General features: G+C 42.6%; 1 protein-coding gene across 4 annotated transcripts in view; it reads left to right on the top strand.

Annotated features, from left to right (window-relative positions):
* AP1G1 (adaptor related protein complex 1 subunit gamma 1) overlaps nt 1-13927 on the top strand; it is a 45170-nt gene extending 31243 nt beyond the window's left edge. For 3 of the 4 annotated variants that reach the window (XM_067302258.1, XM_067302257.1, XM_067302259.1), the window contains exons 12-23: nt 873-1013; nt 1647-1701; nt 3295-3417; nt 3787-3876; nt 4395-4522; nt 5120-5224; nt 7468-7609; nt 8049-8175; nt 8661-8756; nt 9006-9166; nt 10097-10195; nt 12693-13927. In XM_067302258.1, coding sequence (XP_067158359.1) covers nt 873-1013; nt 1647-1701; nt 3295-3417; nt 3787-3876; nt 4395-4522; nt 5120-5224; nt 7468-7609; nt 8049-8175; nt 8661-8756; nt 9006-9166; nt 10097-10195; nt 12693-12794 — 1369 coding nt within the window. In that variant the 3' untranslated portion in view covers nt 12795-13927. Of the gene's footprint in view, nt 1-872; nt 1014-1646; nt 1702-3294; nt 3418-3786; nt 3877-4394; nt 4523-5119; nt 5225-7467; nt 7610-8048; nt 8176-8660; nt 8757-9005; nt 9167-10096; nt 10196-12399; nt 12584-12692 lie in introns of all 4 variants that reach the window. The other variant, XR_010885265.1, reaches the window with a different exon arrangement.
* Nucleotides 13928-19012: the final 5085 nt, after the last annotated feature.

Here is a 19012-nt window from a genome sequence, read left to right as displayed (position 1 = left end):
AGGCAGGGTTCTCGCCGACACTGAACGTTCAGTTTTACAGAGTAGTCTGGGTTCTTCAGTAAAGCTATTTTAATGCATTATTTTAGTGCATTTTAACATAACCAGTTGCCAAGGTTTACAGTGATAAGCCCAGAAATTCATCGCACTTAAAGATAGTAGTCTTCATTCCAAAAAGCCGAGAAGGACTGAAGAGCTGTGCTATATCTAACTACAGAAGCTTCAAGTAGAAGGGCTAAGGGCTAACCTCTGACCATTGGATGAACACAACAAGGAATATCAGATTGTCAGTACTTTGTCTAGTTGTGGTGTCAACTCATGGGGGAATAAAAATGAAATGGGTTCTGAAAAGAGCAGCAGGGTAACTTTGGGTTCTAGAAATCTTATGTAGTCTGTCTGACAAGATATAATAAAGCTTATCAGTTAGTATTTTATTCGGAAATAAATCTCTAATGTATAGCAATCAGAAGAGGTCCCTTCTGGATTTAAGATTGCTGAAATTGGAGGAAGCGTGCTGTAGTTTGGATAAGTTTCTTATTGCAGTTTTGTCAGATGTGACCAGCATGTAATTACAAATACCTGGATGGTCAGAATTTAACAGTGATAGACTGTGGTTGCTGAAAGATATTTCTAGCCTTTCGGATGTCTGGACAGGTGTTTCTAGAAAGTGCTGGAGACTCCCCTCACTTCCCACCAGAAAAAAAAATAAACAGGAGTGTATTTAGTGTCTGCCTATGAACTGGAAAATACTGGTAGGCTAACTGCAGAAGGCCGTTCTCATAGGATTAGTGAAGACTGCTTTCTTCTTTGTTGAAAGGTAAGTGCAGTTGAGTAGCCGGAAGATATTTTATTGGTTTTTCTGTCTCTTGCCCTAGGCGTGCAATGGAACTGAGCTTTGCTCTTGTTAATGGGAACAACGTCCGTGGAATGATGAAGGAGTTGCTGTATTTCCTGGATTCCTGTGAGCCAGAGTTCAAGGCAGACTGTGCATCTGGAATATTTCTTGCAGCAGAAAAGTATGGGGTCAATTTATTGCTATTAATTTTTTGTCCATCCTGGGAATTATAAGCATTTTGTGTGTCATTATGTTGTCTCCCCACACATGAGAGAGAACACGTTGATCATCTCTTCTTCATTTGCTGGCCTATGTTCAGTTTGTCAGTTATACTCACCCTGAGGAACGGGGCATGCTGCCTGTGGTGCTCTGAACCAAGGATTTATATGGGCAGGTGTTAGATCATATCCCTAAACTAGTCTAATATATTGATTTCTATTGCCCTTTGGAACAGGTGTTGTGTTGACACATGTGCATCCCCTCAGATTAGTTGTACAGTGAGATGATTTCATTACTGTTGTGCCATTGTAATCAGCAGCCTGACCTTGAATTATTGTATGTGCCAGGTATTGCTGTGCTGTGTCATAACTATGGCCATGTGTATTCATTCAGTCTTCCAATGTCAGCATTACAAAATGTCAAAGAATGACATGATTTACTAGGAAGCAGTGGGCCAGGAGGTGACTGAAAGGGGAGGCTCTGATACTTTTGCTGGGCTTCTTGCTGGTATTGAATGATAATAGTTATTGCTCTGTAACTTGTGTGTGTGTGTGTTTTGGGTTTTTTTTTGTTTTTTTGTTTGTTTGTTTTCCAGATATGCCCCTTCTAAACGCTGGCACATAGACACAATTATGAGAGTCTTAACAACGGTAAGTAGAGTTCCCTCTCTCTTGTGTGCTTATACAAAAATTCTTGGATTCTGTAGGAAGTTAATCATCATAAAGTGGGAGATGGCTATAGAGGCTGGCAGGTAATAAATTCTACAATACACAAAGGTAATGTGCTTATATGGGTATGGTAGTGACCTAAGGCAGTCAGTCAGGAGGTAAATATGACTAAATGATTTTTAGAAAACATGTATGATTTCAGAAACATGTAAGATGGTGTGTAGCAGAGTTTGTGTTTCCATTGCTGTAATCAGATTATCTTCCAGGTCAGGGCAGCTCTTGTACTGTCTGTGCTTCCAATGTGCAGTCCTTTCAGGGAAAAGTGAGCACAGCCCTAAGTGACTTAAAAAGAGAAAGGGGGTGAAATAATGTCTTGGAACTCTTCCAGACTGAATTTATGAAAGCTTTTTAGTAAAACTGTTAGCAGCAGCTTTACTTGAATCTCTTTATAAACATCACAGCTGAGGGGGAACTGGAGTAGCGTTTTGGCAAACCAGAGGGAAGAGACCTTGCCAACTTGGGTTGGCAGTGTGTTCCCTAAGCAAAGGTGTGGGAAAGGATTTTATCAGTGTGAATGTTAAAATTTGAGAAGTTCCTTCATCAAGAAGTGAATCTCTGGCTTGTGTGCTATCATGCAGTCCTGTAACAGAGAGAAGTAGACTGAGAATTGATTTCCATTAGAAGGTTAGCTGTGAGAATTGCTTTCAAATGACTCCCTTTATTAAAGTAACTTCTTCCCCTAAACTGCTGGAGAAACCATTTATGAAATTGTTTTCATGAGACTACCTATTGCTCCCTCTTTTAGGTAAACATCCTGTCCAGCCTACCAGACTTATGAGACGAAAACAGAATGATGGTCTCTGCCCCTTGCTTTGGCTAGCTGGTTTCTAACTTAGTTGACCTAATTGGACCCACTTAATTGCCTTCTTTTTGCATGCTCTCCTCTCAGTGCTGGAGGAATATCTAAACAGAGTAGTATTTGAGCAGTGTACATCTTTCCTTCAGTGCCAAAGCTATGTGATTGTGTATTGCCGTATTTATTTTACCAGCCTGGAAGCGGGCTGTTCCCTAGCTCTGAACTCCATATTCCTGTCCTCTAACTAAAGAGTGCTAGGCAGGCAAGTCCCTGGGCCTTGTGCTGATTAGCATGGAATCTGACTTTGAGAAAGTGATTGAATAAGGTGCCTTCTGCCCCCAGAGTTTATTGCTTTGACTAAAGCCTCCTGTTTCACAAAAAAGATGTTTTCTGTGTTGCTTTCTGTTCCTTCTGTTGTTCTAAATCACAGGGTACTTCTATCTACATCCTGTCATTTTTACAGACATGCACAATATTGATAGTATAGTTTTCCTCTGGTATAGCTGAGTGCTTGATGAAAATGTACTGTCTTGTACTGATCTGATCCAGCTCAAAATCAACCATGAAGTACTTGGGGATGGAAATGGTTTGATTATTATCTGCATGCACACCAGCTGGCCTTCTGAAGGATATTGGCAGATGCTGGGTATTATTGAGGGTCAGATGGTGAAACCTAACAACTTTTGTGTGTCTCTTAACTACGCAAATATTTCTTGCAGGCAGGAAGCTATGTTCGTGATGATGCTGTTCCCAACCTGATTCAGCTAATAACTAATAGTGTGGAGATGCATGCCTACACTGTGCAGAGACTCTACAAAGCCATCCTCGGTGATTACTCCCAGGTAATACCCAACATGGCCAGCTTCAATTTCCTTGTTATACATGCAATAAGCATGTTTTCTAAGCAGCTCAAGGTAAGTCAACATCACACTGTCTAGCCCCAAAGGCCAGATTGCGGAGAAGGCACGCCTTCTATCAGTCCCTTTAAAAAAAAAAAAAAAAAAAAAAAAAACAAACTTCTCTCTAATTCTCATACAGAATTCCCAATCAAATCAAATATTCCTTTTTCTTCTGCCATAGAGAACTTCCTTGGCTGGAAGGAGGGCTAAGCTTGTTCATGAAAATGGTGGTGTTTTACTTCATCATACAGGCATCCATTTGTCTCTGAAGTGTCTGGTTTTTTTGGTTTGTTTTTTTTTCTCTTCCAACAGCAGCCCTTGGTGCAAGTGGCCTCCTGGTGCATAGGAGAGTATGGAGATCTTCTGGTGTCTGGTCAGTGTGAAGAAGAGGAACCAATCCAGGTATAGCTTGAGAAAGGAGAATGAGTATGTAGTTGGCTGAGCCTGGAGCTGCTTGATAGGCTGGCTATGTTAGGGGAGTGCTTGCAGCACTTACTTAGCAATGACGCCCATGTTGCTGACTGACCCTGCATAGGAATCTCCTCTCCATGCTACAGGCATGGGCTCTGTACACATAGCCAGCTTTTTCTCTGAGGAATGCAGCTGCACTGGGCAGTGCTCTGTGGTTACAGTGCTAACCTAGCTTGCAGGGTATCTGCCAGGGGTTTTAGCTATGTTTTTCAGTGATAAACCTGCTCTTCAGTGTGTGGAACAGGAACTGTATTTTAAAAGTAATATCATAAGATGTCCACCTAGAGACACTTGGCCCATGCATTGTGAACATATGCTGCAGACTCACAAAGTTGCTGAGGAGGTAGTAGTCTCCCTTAAATGGATGTTGCAGAGTTTTACAGTATGCCCTGGAAGGTTTGCTGCAAAACCTCTCTCTGTCTCAGCCTAACCTTTCTGTACCTTTTCAGGTAACAGAGGATGAAGTTCTTGATATTTTAGAAAGCGTCCTGATATCTAATATGTCTGCATCTGTTACACGAGGCTATGCTCTCACTGCCATCATGAAGCTTTCCACAAGGTTCACCTGTACTGTCAAGTGAGTTCTTTTTGGTGTTGTGCTGCACAGGGCTTTGTTGCAAATACGTAGGCATCAGTTGTCTTCAGCAGAAGAAAGTATTCTTTGCGCATGTTTTGCTTCCATGGTTTACAAGGCTTTCCTCCTTGTTATTTATTGGCTTTTACCGTCCTCCTTTCCTTGTAGGCTGGACTATTGCACCGATTGGTACCATTTTCTTTGTATGTGAATGGCCTCTACTGTGTGGGGGCTTACACATGTTGCCCTTACTTGAAAATTCCCTAATGGGAAAGAAAGTCCGCATCTTTCCAGTTCCTTTCTCTAACGATGGAGAGAAAAATAGCCGTATTTCCTCCTGGTGGCTTGTCTATGGGCAGTTTAGCTCTAGCATGGTATACCCTATGGTATGTTAAACAGCTGCTGATTCTGTTGTGAAGGGACAGAACAGTTCAAAAACTGATGTTGCATAGGTAATTAGCGAAACAGCAATGACTGCTGTTTCAAATCAGTTACACAGGACATCTATTGAGCAGAGGCCAGATGGTGATCTAGTGTCTGACACACACTAATACCTGGCTCAGTTCTGGTAATTCCATGGCTTTTTATTTTGCCTGGCAGTCGCATTAAGAAGGTGGTCTCCATTTATGGCAGCAGCATTGATGTGGAGCTACAGCAGAGGGCAGTGGAATATAATGCACTTTTCAAGAAATACGATCACATGAGGTAAGTGCTGATGAGCTTTGGTGTTTGAAAAGGCATCATTATAATCTACTCTGATCTCCTGTATAGCACAACTAGAGAGCTTTACCTAGCGATGCTGGTAGGATTATAGAGGAACTAGAATCGTTGATCTATAGGGTTTCTGAGTGCTTTAAGAATTTAGCATATCCTGGGAGAAGATATTCTGTGATCAGTAGCTTTCTCTGCCGGAACACGGATACTCTTTTAAGCTTGAATTTGGCTAATTTTCACTTCCAGGTGTTGAATCTTAAATCTGCTAGCCAAATGAGCATCTGTGGATAGCTTTTTCTGCATCAGCATTACAACAGTCATTAAGTTCAAACTGATTTTAAAACTTCTTTGCCATAAACATGAAGAGATCCATTGACCTTTCATCCCTTAGGATGTATTATATTCTGAACTTGAAGTAATTCTTCTGACTCATAATACTTTTCAGAACATCTTTTTAATTTACTGTATCTTCATGTAGTATCTGTTAAAATTTCAAGCTCTGCATGCAGAGGCATACCAGTTCTCTGCACCACTCAGTGTCCCTGTTTTACAATCTGTGAGCATGTTAGCCTCCTTGCACCTTATAATTTAGATAATAGCTCTTCATTGTTTTTCTCCAGTGGTTGTTTCTCTATGAGAAAGTTCAAAACCTGCTTAGTTGCAATAACCACAGCTGTGATTCTTCTCAGAATAGTCATTCCTCTGCTGTGTGCGATAGTTAACTGTTGATACATGGGAGCATTGTCTCTATTCCATGAGGCACGTAAGATTGGAGGAGGCCTCTGGGGATTAACTTCATCCACCCTTGAAATCTTTCCATAAGGTTACATTCTTAAACGCTATTTTAAAAATAGGTTGTTTGGGTGTGGGTATGGGGGGGGATGCCTGCCATGTTTGTTTAAATATGGTGGAGCAAGATGACTTAAGTGGAGAAACAACCATTTTAGAGTCTACATGAGAGGAAAGGGGGAAAATGAGTGTCACTGAACTAAATACTGCCTGTGTGTGTAGGAGCTTCCAAACCTTGTTTCAAAGGTTTTTCACAGTTGCTTTTTTCCATAGCTACCATCCCATTCACTACTGTGTAGGACACATCATCACTGTGATTTTTCTCTCTTCCCTACTCCCCTTAGGATCCATACAGCAACTGTAATTGTTCCCTTGGAAGAGTCATGTGAATGAGCTAGGGCGTGTGAGTTGCCTCGGGCTTCACATAAGGGCTTGTGAATGAGTTACGAAAAATCTGGTGTGAGACACTTTTGATATGATCTAACCACAGTAGACATCAGTGTCTGGCGATCAGCTGGCTTCTGGTCAAATGGCAGTATATCCATTCATAGTTTTGGGAAGCTTTGCACTTCAGAAAAAAGTATGTGAACTTCATTTAGTTTTACAAGAGAGCATCAGTGTAGGTTTTTTTTCCAGTGAAAATGTTGGCGTTTAACAGTTTCTGCTCATTAAGACTTTGTTCATGGTTGAAAATGCAGCCCGCTGTTGAGTTTATTGACACTGCAACACTTTTTCAGCCAAAAGATGTGTAGACAGCATGACTTACCCATATTACGTGCAGCGCTCTTTGTCTTGATCCACAAGAGTAATGGCCTTTTTTATATTACAAACTGGTACTCCATATATGGACTTTTCCTAGTTCTCTCTTTTGGTGTCAGGATTCTGGATCCTGGGCCTCTTCTCCTTCAGTCTCTATCCTTTCAGGAGGGTACTCTGAAGGACTAAACTTCATCTTTTTGGAAACTGGAATTTGGTTAAATGAGAGCGTGATGTTTTGCTTTTCCAGCTTTGTCTCTTGTCCTGGGTGGTTAATCTTCCTGCAAAATGAAATCAGTCAGCCTACCCTCTGACTCAGCTGTGTGCAGAACAGAGCCGTCAAGTGTCCTGTGCCTGCAGTTAATCCACCATTGCTCAGTTCTTTAATCCTTGAGTCTTGTGCTTGTTATCCCAGCCCCACAGTGGAAATTGTGTCAAGTTCTAGGGCAGAGGGCAGGAGGGCTTGTCGTGACTTTCAGCTGTCAGCTGATGTGTTTACACTGATGCAGAAGGTCAGGGATTGTCTCTGACCAGCTTAAGCTGAGTCATGTAGTCTTATAATTCACCTGTATTGGAGCTAAAAGGAAAAGGCAGGTTGTCCTGTGTACGTACGTCATCTCCTGAATGTTTGAGTACTTGGACTGGGATCCAGGAAGATGGCACAGTGTAACTATGTCAGCTTCTTTCAGGCCAGCCCTGCTTGAGAGAATGCCAGTAATGGAGAAGGCCACCACAAATGGCCCTACTGAAATTGTACAGACCAATGGAGAGACAGAGCCAGCAGTTCTGGAAACCAAACCTCCACCCACTGGATTGCAGCCTACTAGCCAGGTAATGGAAACTGGTCTAGGATAAGTTTCCACTGTCTATCAGACCACTGTACTTTCCACTACCTTTTCAACAGTAATCTGAGACTATCTCCTTCCCCCTCCCTGCCTCTTTGTTAGTTTTGGCCTGTTGGTGATTGCATCATATCTCTACTCTGATGGTTCTAGTGTTAAGAACACGTGTGAGGAAGGGGTTGTGGTGAGGAGCATGAGAGCAGATGGGATAAAGCCATGTAAAAGCCTTACCTGTCTCTGTCCACAAACTCTATCCTTTACTGTCTTTGTGGTCCTGAGAGCATGGAAACTAGATCTTTCATGGGGCATGAAACTGTGGCCAGCAGCTTTGTTACTCTTTAAGCTGAGAGCAAGTGGAATCCATTATATTTGCAAGGGAAAGCAACAGAAAATTGAATATGTAACTATTTTGTCCACTTTTTCATTAGGCAAATGATTTGTTGGACTTGTTGGGGGGAAATGATATAACACCTGTAATCCCCACTGCACCTACAAGCAAGCCAGCTTCTGCTGGTGGAGAGCTCCTTGACCTCCTGGGAGACCTCAACCTAACAGGTGAGCAGGCTGTATCTCTTGAAAGTCCGGATCCTCTCTCCTGGGGTGGAATGTCAGTCTGATTGCCAAAGATAGGAGGGATGGCTAGCGAGTGTTCCTTGCTCTCTGTCAAGTCGCAGTCTTCACTCTTATTCTTACCAGAGTCCATATCAGCATACAGGTGGGAGTCAGTGAATGAAGTCACAGGTTGACTCTGTGTGATTAGCTGGTGAGACTTGGGCATTTTCACACTCCAGCCTGGAAGGCTCTCAGCCTTTCCAGAGAGGATCAGGAGGTGAGAGGAGTTCATTCTGTTTGGATGCCTGCTAGCTCAAGAGGAGCCAGCCCTTGCTGGTGAAAGCGGAAAGGGAGGATGACAACGTAGATGATACTGGTAGAGCTTCATGTGTGGAAACATGATATGCTGCAGTTGGTCTTTGAGAAGGGGTAATTAGCCTTCATTTTCTGACACCTAAATTTTATAATCCTCCAACATTTTCTTGTAGGTTCTCCTGCCCCTGCCCCTGCCCCCCAGATATCACAACCTCCGTTCTTGCTTGATGGGCTTTCATCACAACCTCTCTTCAATGATATTGCTGCAGGTATGGCCATGTAAATCCTAAGCCTAAGGTGCGATGGCACCCAACTTCAGGAGGAAAGACGCGCTGGTAACAGAAAGTGAGGGTCTGGGAGTGTTTGGGAGGGAAGTGTGGAAGCATGATACAGGTATGGAGGAGGGGAGGGTGCTTAATCTTCAGAAGAGCTTGGATCTGGGGTAAGGTGAATGAGCTCCCTGATACTATGAGTGATCTCCAGATTCTGCAGATCTACTGCTCTTACGTTTTCTGCAGGAATACCCTCAATTACTGCATACAGCAAGAATGGGCTGAAGATTGACTTCACCTTTGAGAGGTCAAACACCAACCCCAGCGTCACTGTAATCACAATACAGGCCTCCAACAGCACAGAGCTGGATATGACAGATTTTGTTTTCCAAGCTGCAGTACCAAAGGTAGAGCCACTTAGGGCAACTGTGGTGATGGGTTGAGGGCCAGCTGCAAATACTTACTGATCTGTGCTTTCCTACAGCTAGAAACAAGCAGCATGGTAAACAAGGCAATGGAAGGCTAGTTTTGTCAGTTTGGGCTTTTTCTACTTGGACAAGTTCTTGCTTTAAATCCACTACATTCTAAGAAGGTTGCTAAACCACACCCAGGAAAATGTTAGGTCAAAAGGAAGACCAAGACACCAATCTCTCCCTTATTCTTAAGAAACATATCATGCTTTTTGTGGCTATTAATACATGAAGAAATATTTTGAAGTTATTGGCTGCTTATAAAAGGAGAGATGAAGAGTTTCCAAATGATGATTAGTAACTGTCCTCCTTTAATTAGTGGATTGTCCTTGCCCCTCCTTGCACAAAGTGCAAGAGATGGATATTGCCTAGTTTGTAGTAGAGCATACCATTTAAGCAGGGCAAGATTAGAAGATTCTTCAAGTTTGGGAAAATATATTCACTTCTGGGAATTAATAATGGTCTAACTTTAGTTCAGCTAGGTTTCATACAAGTCACAGGAAGTAATTAGAGGGGAAAATGGGCCTCTGGAAGTTACAGGTGTGCTGAGCAGCCTTGGCTGTTCCTCTGAGTGTGGTGCTTCAAACAGTGCATAACTACTGACTGACAGGCTGTAGTGAGCCCTTGACCCCTAGCATTTGTGCTGTCTGGACCTTACTCATACAGCGTGTTTGTGAGCCAGAGGATGTTTTTTTCCTTTCTGGATAGGGAATTGAAGCAGTGATCGTTTGACTTATTGGTCCTGACAGTAATATATACAGCCACTAATTTTCTTTGCCTTCTTTTGATGCAGAGAAACTATTTAATTTATATTCTTATTTGATTAGGCATTAAACTGTTTCTGAAAAGCCTTTGTCCTTTCTTCAGACATTCCAGCTGCAGCTCCTGTCTCCCAGCAGCAGTGTCATCCCTGCATTTAACTCGGGGACCATCACACAGGTTATTAAAGTCCTGAACCCGCAAAAGGTGAGTAATTCTGAGAACAGTTAAGGCTATTGTCTGGAAATTAAGCATTTAATTGTGATTGGTTACGGATGCATCTCTGGGAGATAGGGACTGATGGTAGGGAATAATGTGTTATAATGACAGTCGTTTTGGTTAAGGTCTGGAAGAAGTTACGAAAAAGGACTCCTTGCACTAATTTGGCCTTTTATTTGGTCATACTGCTAAAACAGCTTCACTGCTTTGCTGTCTTCATGAATTTCTGGAGTGCTTTTGCAGCAGCATGGTTGTTAAATTTTTAGACATCCGTTCCAAAGGAGCTGAACTTTATTTTTGTATGTGTTGCATAAATGAAGTTTGAAAGGAAAGTGTCTTGCCAGATAGATGTATTGAAGGTTCGTTCTTGCTAGCTGCAGGAGTATTTTTTAATCTTTGTTACACAAAAACTGCTTGACCCATAATCTTAGCAAAATTGTCTGTCTTCTCAAGTTATCATTTGTGTCTAATATGTGGTGGGTGTATTTTTAAACACTTGAGGGGAAGAATCTTTGACTGTAACTTAATAGTAATTCCATTTGTTTTATAGCCTTCAGAGATAGGCTTCCAGGACTGGGAGAAAACAGACTTGAGGGCGTGACCCACATGGCCTCCTTAAAAGAGGCTTTGCAAGTATTCAGAAGGCATCAGAAAGAAAAAATAAAATAGAGATCACTGTTTCCTCCTCTGTGGAACAGCCTTAAGATCTTCCTGCCTTCTTAAGTTTTTCACAGGTTAACACTTATGTGCTGCTCTGGATATGTTAAGTATTACCGCTAGACTGATGTGCAAATTAGAAAAATTCTCCGATCTCAGTGAAAGATTTCATTGAAGTGACTGTCTTCTAGTGCATAGTTTTTGTGATTCCCATGCCCTTCCCCCTGTCTCCGTGCAGTGTGTTCCCCTCTGTCCATACATGGTAAGGTTCAAGGGTAATTATTCTCTTTTGTGTGTTGCATATATCTGGATTTCTGTGTGGGTGAAACTCTGTGGTACGGGAGAGCACTTTTCAAAGACCACCTGAAAGTTATTTTCTGAACTTTAGGAGGTTTTAGGAGTTTTCCTGTATGGTGCCAGGAGTTGGAACATAGCCATCTCAGATGAGCCCACAAGCCAAAATATACGTAGACAGTTGGATGCTTTCTTGTTCAAATACCAGAACTTCTGTGAACACTTTGGAATGCTGAGGTGCAAAATAGTATTTCACTGCCCTGTGCTCTTGACCACTGTTTGTCTGTTCTTCTATATCAGGCATTTGTGCATCCCTTACTGTCATTTAGATTGCTACTGCCTGAACATACAGCTTTGCAAGAACCTTGTCCATTAGATAGTGTAGTTACCTGGAATATTGAGGGAGGGAACCTCAGAACAGCTTTGCTGTTTAGGAGGTAGCTTTTTATCTTGTCATAGTTGTAAAAAGGCCTGTTCACCTGGAATGACAGGGACTCTGTCATTCTGTCTTGAAGCTGATGGTGAAGATGAGAACTGTGGTGAGCAGGCTGAAAGGCTAGCAGGTCTTAGCATTGAACTCTTTTCAGTGTGGATGGGCAAGGTTACACTCGTATAGTAGAATGGCCAGTTTCCCAAAACAGCACCAAATCTAACAAAAACTGAAACTGGTTAATATTGGTCTACTAACAATAAAGGACAGTTTCTTTAGCCTGAGGCTGGATGGGGTAGTCTTTGTCCTCCCTTCCTCCATCTGCTGTTTTTGTATATTTCCCTCTAGGTTTTTCCTGGTATGGGGAGAAGAGACAGAAGTAGCCAGCTTTTTTGCTTTTCTTTCTAGTACTTCTGCAAACAAGGCTTTTCAGGAGTGAGGAGAACAGAGGACCTGGCTGGAGCGTGCTGTGCTCTGGTTATTTTTAAGGGGCACCTAGTATCTGAATGACAACCAGCTGAGGGAGTGTAAAACAATCTCTGAGCTGTTCCATCATTTATTCACACCAGGAGGAAAATGCTCTTAAGAGTCTCTGTTTCCAGTCTGTCTTAGGCTATTTCCTCCAGTGCTACTGAGCTATGCAGTACTTGAAGTTCCCAGGCCACTTCTGCTTCACTGAGTGATGAACAGCTAGCATGGGAAATGACAGCTCTCCCTCTGAGCCCAAGTGCAGAGCAGCAGAGTCCAGATCCGTCTCCTGTTTTCTTCTGTTGTTAACTGGGATTTGAAGGCAGTTATTGTTGTATTTAAGGCCTTTAGTGCTTGAGAGAGCAGGACCAGTGCAGAGAGATGTGAGCAGAAGCTGTGCTATAGGTTTTCTGAGCAAGCTCGTACCTGATCCGAGAACTACAGTGAGCAAGCAACGTTCTACCAAATTAAGTACTTATCTACAGTGTCATAGCTCACCCTGGACATCCTTCCAGCAAGCTCTTGTGGTGAGGAAAGGTCCATATTTTGCCCTCCTGGGGGTGGGGATGGACTTGGGGGGATTCACTAGTCTTTAATGAAGACCTGAATTTTTGGTTTTTTTCTTTTCTCTCATAGCAACAACTACGAATGCGGATTAAGTTGACGTATAATCACAAGGGCTCAGCAATGCAGGATCTAGCAGAAGTCAACAACTTTCCCCCTCAGTCTTGGCAGTGAGGCTCTGGCACCATTCTTATTCTCACCCCACCCAATCAAAGGAACTCTGGGAAGAAGGTTGTGATCCCTGGAAATCCCTCAAACCGCACCATGGGCATGGGGAACAGATGAGACCTGCTGATGAGGAGGAATTTTCCTGAAGTGATTGCTGACTTTGAAGCATATCTGTTAAGACTAATCTCCTCTCCTCCGCTGATGAGGCTGGCTGCTTGTGGAGGCTACTCTGCACGCCCTCACACATGCATTCACAGCCAGAAGCAACATTCCCTTCTCCCCCCCAAAGAAACACAGCCTGGTTGGAAGAGAAGTCTGGAATTTCTTGCAGGGAAACTTTCTTCTCTCTGCAGCAAGTGAACAGCTGCCCCTTCTTTCTGCTGTCCTTTTTCCCTGGGGAGGGCAAGGTGCGTTTTCATTCATTACTAGCTGGGTTATCTTCAAGCACTTTCATCTGGGGCTCAGATTGGGGACTTAGAGAATGTTAGGGTGCCCTGCCTCTTTCTTCCCGTATCCCCTTTGTCCGAAGGGGTTGGAGGCTTCTTGTGGCCTATTCTGTGCATTACTGTATACACACACACCTCTTAGTTATGTGGTACATACCAAGAGCAAGTCAGGCCTTGGGAGTTCATCTGCAAACCTGGGACAGTGTGAGAAAAGAGGTACCTGGTGATAGTTGATCAAATTGCTTTGGTGCTGTACTTGAAAGTGAAGCCCTGACACTTGAATTTTCTTTGCTTTCTATCATTGGCTGCAGCTGTGCAGATTCACAGTCAGTCTTCTGTAGCTGCCCCAGGGAGTGTGATGATGTATGAAAGATGTAGAGATCCAAGGAGCAGCTGGTTTATTACCACAGACATTTTCAAAGCCTTTAACCCATTGACTGTGGTTTATGGGTAAAAAGGACATGCTCAATTTTGTAGGTCACTCTTTGAGCAAGGGCCCTGTTGCCTCCTGGGAGACTCATCAGAGACTATGCTGCAAAGTCACTTTTCCCAGTTATTCCAGACCTTCTCCCCAATTTAATTTCCAGAGCCTGTTGTAGATCCCTGGATTCCATTTGAGTTTGTTCTGACTGGGACATTTGTGTTGTATCTGTAACATTGGCACTGAAATAAAGACCATGCGGTTTAAAGAGACCTTTTCCCATTTTGTTACTTAATTGATCCTTATAGTTTGCTCTTTGCTCCCCTTTCAGATAAATCTGTGTTATTTCAGGTTCATCCTCAGACTGAAAGGAACCAAACTGTGGGGTTTTTTTGTTGTTTTTTTTTAAGTAAAGGCCAGTTGTTTGAATATGTGGGTCCAAAAATGTGAGGTCCAGTACTCTTCTAAGCATAGCGAACAGCTGTGTTGAGTCATGCTTCCTAGTATGAACTGTTGTTCAGGTAGTGATGTTCATGAATTCTTGTGGACATGATGTATAGGACATAAGGCACAGTGTGAGAGGACTGTTCAGGTGTTCAGCACCCTTCAGGGAGGAAGAGGGAAGGGCATATCTTGGATCTTCACCTATGAGTGTGCTGGTAAGCTGAAGGTACTCCAGTTTCCAATCCCAGTGCTTTCTCAAAAGAAATTGATGGTACATCATCATTATTTGTTACAGGGCTTTCCAGATGGTTGTCCTTCAGTGGTGTGACAGCAAGCTTAGGCCCTGGCCTTTATGTGGCTGCAAAAGTACTAACACTTGGCTCCAATCCTTGCCAGAAATATTGCAGGAGTGGTGCATGGTGTATTTAGGGAGAATTAGAGGACCTATTCTGCCCTTGAATCTGGAGCAGGAGGCCATTTTAGTTTTTCAAGTTGCTTTAGTTTTAACTGCATTAAGCAATATGACATTGGACTAATTGCATCACTGACTTCAGTGTTCATCTGTGTGGTGGAATGAGTTTCTCTTGGAGGACATTTTTGCTGCCTTACTGAGAAAACCAGTTAGGGCCTTTGAATTAGAGAAGCGGTATATTATTCTATTGGAACTGGCATCAGCAAGGGGCTATAAAATCTAACAAGAGAGACATGATTGCCTTAGAACAGAACTGGTTCCGGGTTGTGGCAGGATCTTGGTTTGGCTATTAGCGATTTGGTGCTCTGCTTCAGCTAGAAGCACAGTGAAACAGGCAGTTGTGTACAAAATGACTGAATCAGAGTCCATTCTTGGGTGCTGAGCATCCACTCTTGTTATTTCAACTGCAGCTGTAATTATTCGCCACCCCACTAGCTCAAACTCCTTAGCATCAGAGACTGAGCATGTGAAACCTAGACAAATGAGCTCTGAGGATGTCCCAGATGTGATATCAAGCTAATGGAAAGTCTGTGCCTTAGTTCCTGAAAGCCCCATGAGCTCCCTCATTGTCCTCAGAGGTCTGCATGTGGTCACTTCTACTGAACACTGGCACACCTCAATCTCTATTCCTTTTTGTCAAGAGCAGCACTGCTGCAGGAGGATTAGATGAGGGAAAAAGTAGTAAATGGTCTCTCTCCTGGCCAGTTCATTGCAGCATAGTTGGGAACAGAGTATCTTGTCCCTCTTGTTGCACTTGTTTTCTGTCCTCTACAGCAGGTGGATTTTGTAGTTGGTCTGGTAAGCTTGTTGCGGATAAGTTCCTCCTCTGTTCTTGGCTGCTTCAACCACCTTTGCACAGAAGTGTGTGTTCTGAGGATGTTCTTATGTTCTGCCTGTCATATTTCTGAGTCAGACTAAAAGAGATGGTGCATGTACCTGAAGGGTATTCTGCTTTAAGCCATCCCTTGGCTTTGAAGTACTCCCTTGTAGCAGCTGAACATTCCTTTTGTCCCTGGAGCTCTTTCCCTTCCCCTTGCTAAAGGATAGGCTGCTAACATTATCCCAGAATGAAGGCCAGATTTCACACATTCCCCTATCTTCAATACTAGATCCCTTTGCTTGCTCCTTGACCCTTGGTACATCTCTTAACCTCTGTGCTGCTGCTTTGTTTTGTTGCTGGAAAGTACTCACTTGTCCACCTCGTAAAGCACTCTGAGGACAGAGTGTGTTGAATCTTTATTTCACCAGTGGAACAAGAGTTTTATCGGTCTGCTCAAAATGCTCCTTGCTTTAATGTAAGGGGGATATACGGGGAGCAAGCTACAGACTTCATGGCTAATCTTATTAATATCTGCATTGGAGACTTTGGAGCTGGGAGAGGTTGAATGTTTTTTTTCAAGTGAATGTATTGTCTTTTGAGCCAAGAGATGGCAAAAAGATAAGTGGCCATATTGGACCTGAAGGGGGAGGAGACATGGGAAGGTCCTAAGATTTGACTTTGTCCAGCTTCTGAAGGGACAAAATATGGCCTTGAACAACTTTTTGAAGCAATAGCAGTGAGGGGGCTGCCACCTATACAGGACCATGGATATTTAACTCAGAAGATGCTGAAACAGCTGGGACAGGTGCTTCAGTCCCTTCCCCAGGGCTGGTACTGGCTGCAAGATGGAGCAGCAAAGATGGCTTTTTTAGACCTGCTGGTGCGCTTTCTATGTGTTCATTTTCTACTTGGGGGCTGTGAGGGAAGAAGCTATTGGACTGCTTCCCTCTGTGAACTTTCATTCTATTCCTGTATAGTCCTTTTTCTTTCCTGATGTTGTAATTTACATTTTACATGGATCCCCATCCCACCTCCTTCACAGTATATTAAGAAAAAAAAAAAAAAAGGAAAAAAAAAACTTAAAAAATGAACATGCCATTTGAGCAGGGAGCTGGTGGTGTTCTAACTTCTGCAGACATATTTTTGAGATGTGAAAAATTTAAATGCTAAGTCTTAGGTGAGTGAGGAGCATAACGGATGTAAACATTTACATGGGATGCATTAGACTTCTGTGTGTATTGTCTTTTGGTTGAAACAAATTACGAAGTGACTAATAATAAAATGAGTCAATATTCAATGATTTAAAACTGTGCCTTGTTGCTTTTTGCAAGTACAGTGGGATAGGCCTTATTGGTTCTTACAGTTGGCCATAACAAAGTCAGACAATGTGAAATAATAAGCAAGGGAGTAGTGCAGAAATTTCAAAATTTTCTGGGAAGCTTAAAGAGCAAAATGAGTGCTGACAATTATGAAACCCTTAAACAGGTAATCTGAAATATCCTCCTGAAAGAGAGCTTGTCAACTAAAGGCAGCAATACATGCCCAGGTGCTAGAAAGATGTGATGAGATCCGACTGTAAGAAAAACTTTCCTGTGTCTGCAACCTGTCCTTGGAGTTGATTCCCTCACCAATTAAAAAGCCTCTTTTCATATTGCCTCTAGGACGAGGATTGCTGTAATCCCATTATGCATTAAAGCAATATAAGTGCCTGCTATGAGTTCTTCCCTGTGTTTTCCAGTTGCAGTGACATTGTATTAGATAATCTTCTCATGTGTACTCCAGCACACAGTTGCACTTCCCTCTGCTAAGTGTGATAGCTTCTATATTGCCATGTGCCCTTCCTTCATGGAAATTCTCTTGAGGCAAAATAGTTACAGAGCTATCACTATATGCTGTAGCTAAAATCCATTATAATCCTGCCTTTCTGTAGGAAAAACTCAATGAAAATTTCATTTGATTTTTTTTCAAGTTTTTCAGCTTTTTTATGTAGTAGGGAGGTGTTAAGAACTAGATGGCCTCTTCTGTGACTGCCTTGGCTAATGACATGAATTAATTAAAAGTGCTTAGGACTGCACTTCACTACAGTGATGGGATGAGTTGCCTGTCAGTTCCATGTTTTTAAACAGGATAGCCCTCCAGATACTCACCTGAGCATTCAGATATATATGGTATCTAAAACTGACAACTTGCATGGCATCAAAAAGTCAGTCATCACAGGTCCTGGTTCTGGAGTGTGACAGACTGTTGGGAAGTGTTTCCTTGTCATTCCTTTCATCAGGACAGTGCTGACTCAGTTATCCCTTTGAGTCTAGCCTTAGCCTTGAAAATACTGCATGGCAATGCTGTGCACTTTCAGGGCGTTTGTAATACATACATCTGCAATCCTGATTCTTCGGACAGCCCGGGAAGACGGCAGGAATTTCCTAAAGGGAATGTATTAAAATTCAGAGAGTATTTGGCACAGTAATAATGCTAATAGTGATAAATAATTTGGAAAGCACATCTGCAGTTAAATTTGAAATAAGACCAGAAGCCAATGTACCAGAAAAGAATTGTGATAGTGACTTAAGATTGAGCCCAGATGCTCTCTTGCGAGCAGACTTGCCATGAGAGTGGTTTGACTTTGTCTGTGTTAAAGTTTGGAAACACTGATGGTTATGGAGAAGGTAGTAGGCTTTTGTTACCTTGTTTTTAACATGCTTGATCTTGTGCAGGAATGAACAATACCCATCTCAAAGCATTCTTTTCAGTCTGGTAAAACTGCATAGTGGTGAAAATTCCTAGCATGTAATAGTTAAGACTGCCTGGTACTAATGTGATGGACAGCAATTGCTGGAAGAAGACTTTCAGATGCTCTGCTCTGTAACTTCGGCCTTGGGAGGCAGGAACGCTGGTTTTGCTATTGCTTATCTGAGTAAGGCTTCATCTACTTAGATGCCTCACTTTGAGTGAGGAGTAACGGACACTTTGGAGGTAAGCAGCTGCAATGTTGTGATAGATGGTCCTACAAGGTGCAGGTAAGCTTTTATCTTCTTATCTGGTTAGTAAGCAATTCCTACCTCTTCCACTTCTTAAGAAATAGCTGTATAACTTGTGCTGGTGAAATTACAAAGATATACTGGCCAAGGAGTTTTGGGGTCTGCAAATGTTGTGGTCCTCATATGCTAGCTTTCTAAATTTTTCTGGAATGTCTCCAGTTCAAGACTAATTTTGAAATACAGAAGAAAATTGCCTGGAATTAAAGCAGGTAAAATAACTCAGTATAGGAACTGGAAAATTCAGATCTATAACCTTATTGAAAAATTCTAGTTTCACAGTTTGGTTGTTAATGATTCTTAGCACTGCATAATTTTAGAAGCTAAAATATACAAATTAATGTATCGTGTGTTAAATGGATTAAAAACGGACCTTTGCTAAACTTCAGAGCCTGTTATGATTCATTCTGGGGGTCTCGATCAGCTTTTGGCCGTTTGAATTAACTTCCTCGGCGCCCCTGGAGGAAGCGCTCGCAGCTCAGCGCTGAGGCTGGGGCCGGAATGGGGAAAAGGAGGAGAAAAAGGAGGTTGGCGACACCCTCAGAAACCTTCGCAACCCCCCGGCTTGAGGGGCCCCTCTGCCCCC

Source organism: Apteryx mantelli, chromosome 10 (assembly GCF_036417845.1).
Source record: "Apteryx mantelli isolate bAptMan1 chromosome 10, bAptMan1.hap1, whole genome shotgun sequence".
In the NCBI taxonomy this organism is placed as follows: domain Eukaryota; kingdom Metazoa; phylum Chordata; class Aves; order Apterygiformes; family Apterygidae; genus Apteryx; species Apteryx mantelli.
Note: the sequence above shows the minus strand (reverse complement) of the source record. Positions and strands in the feature narration are given on the sequence as shown.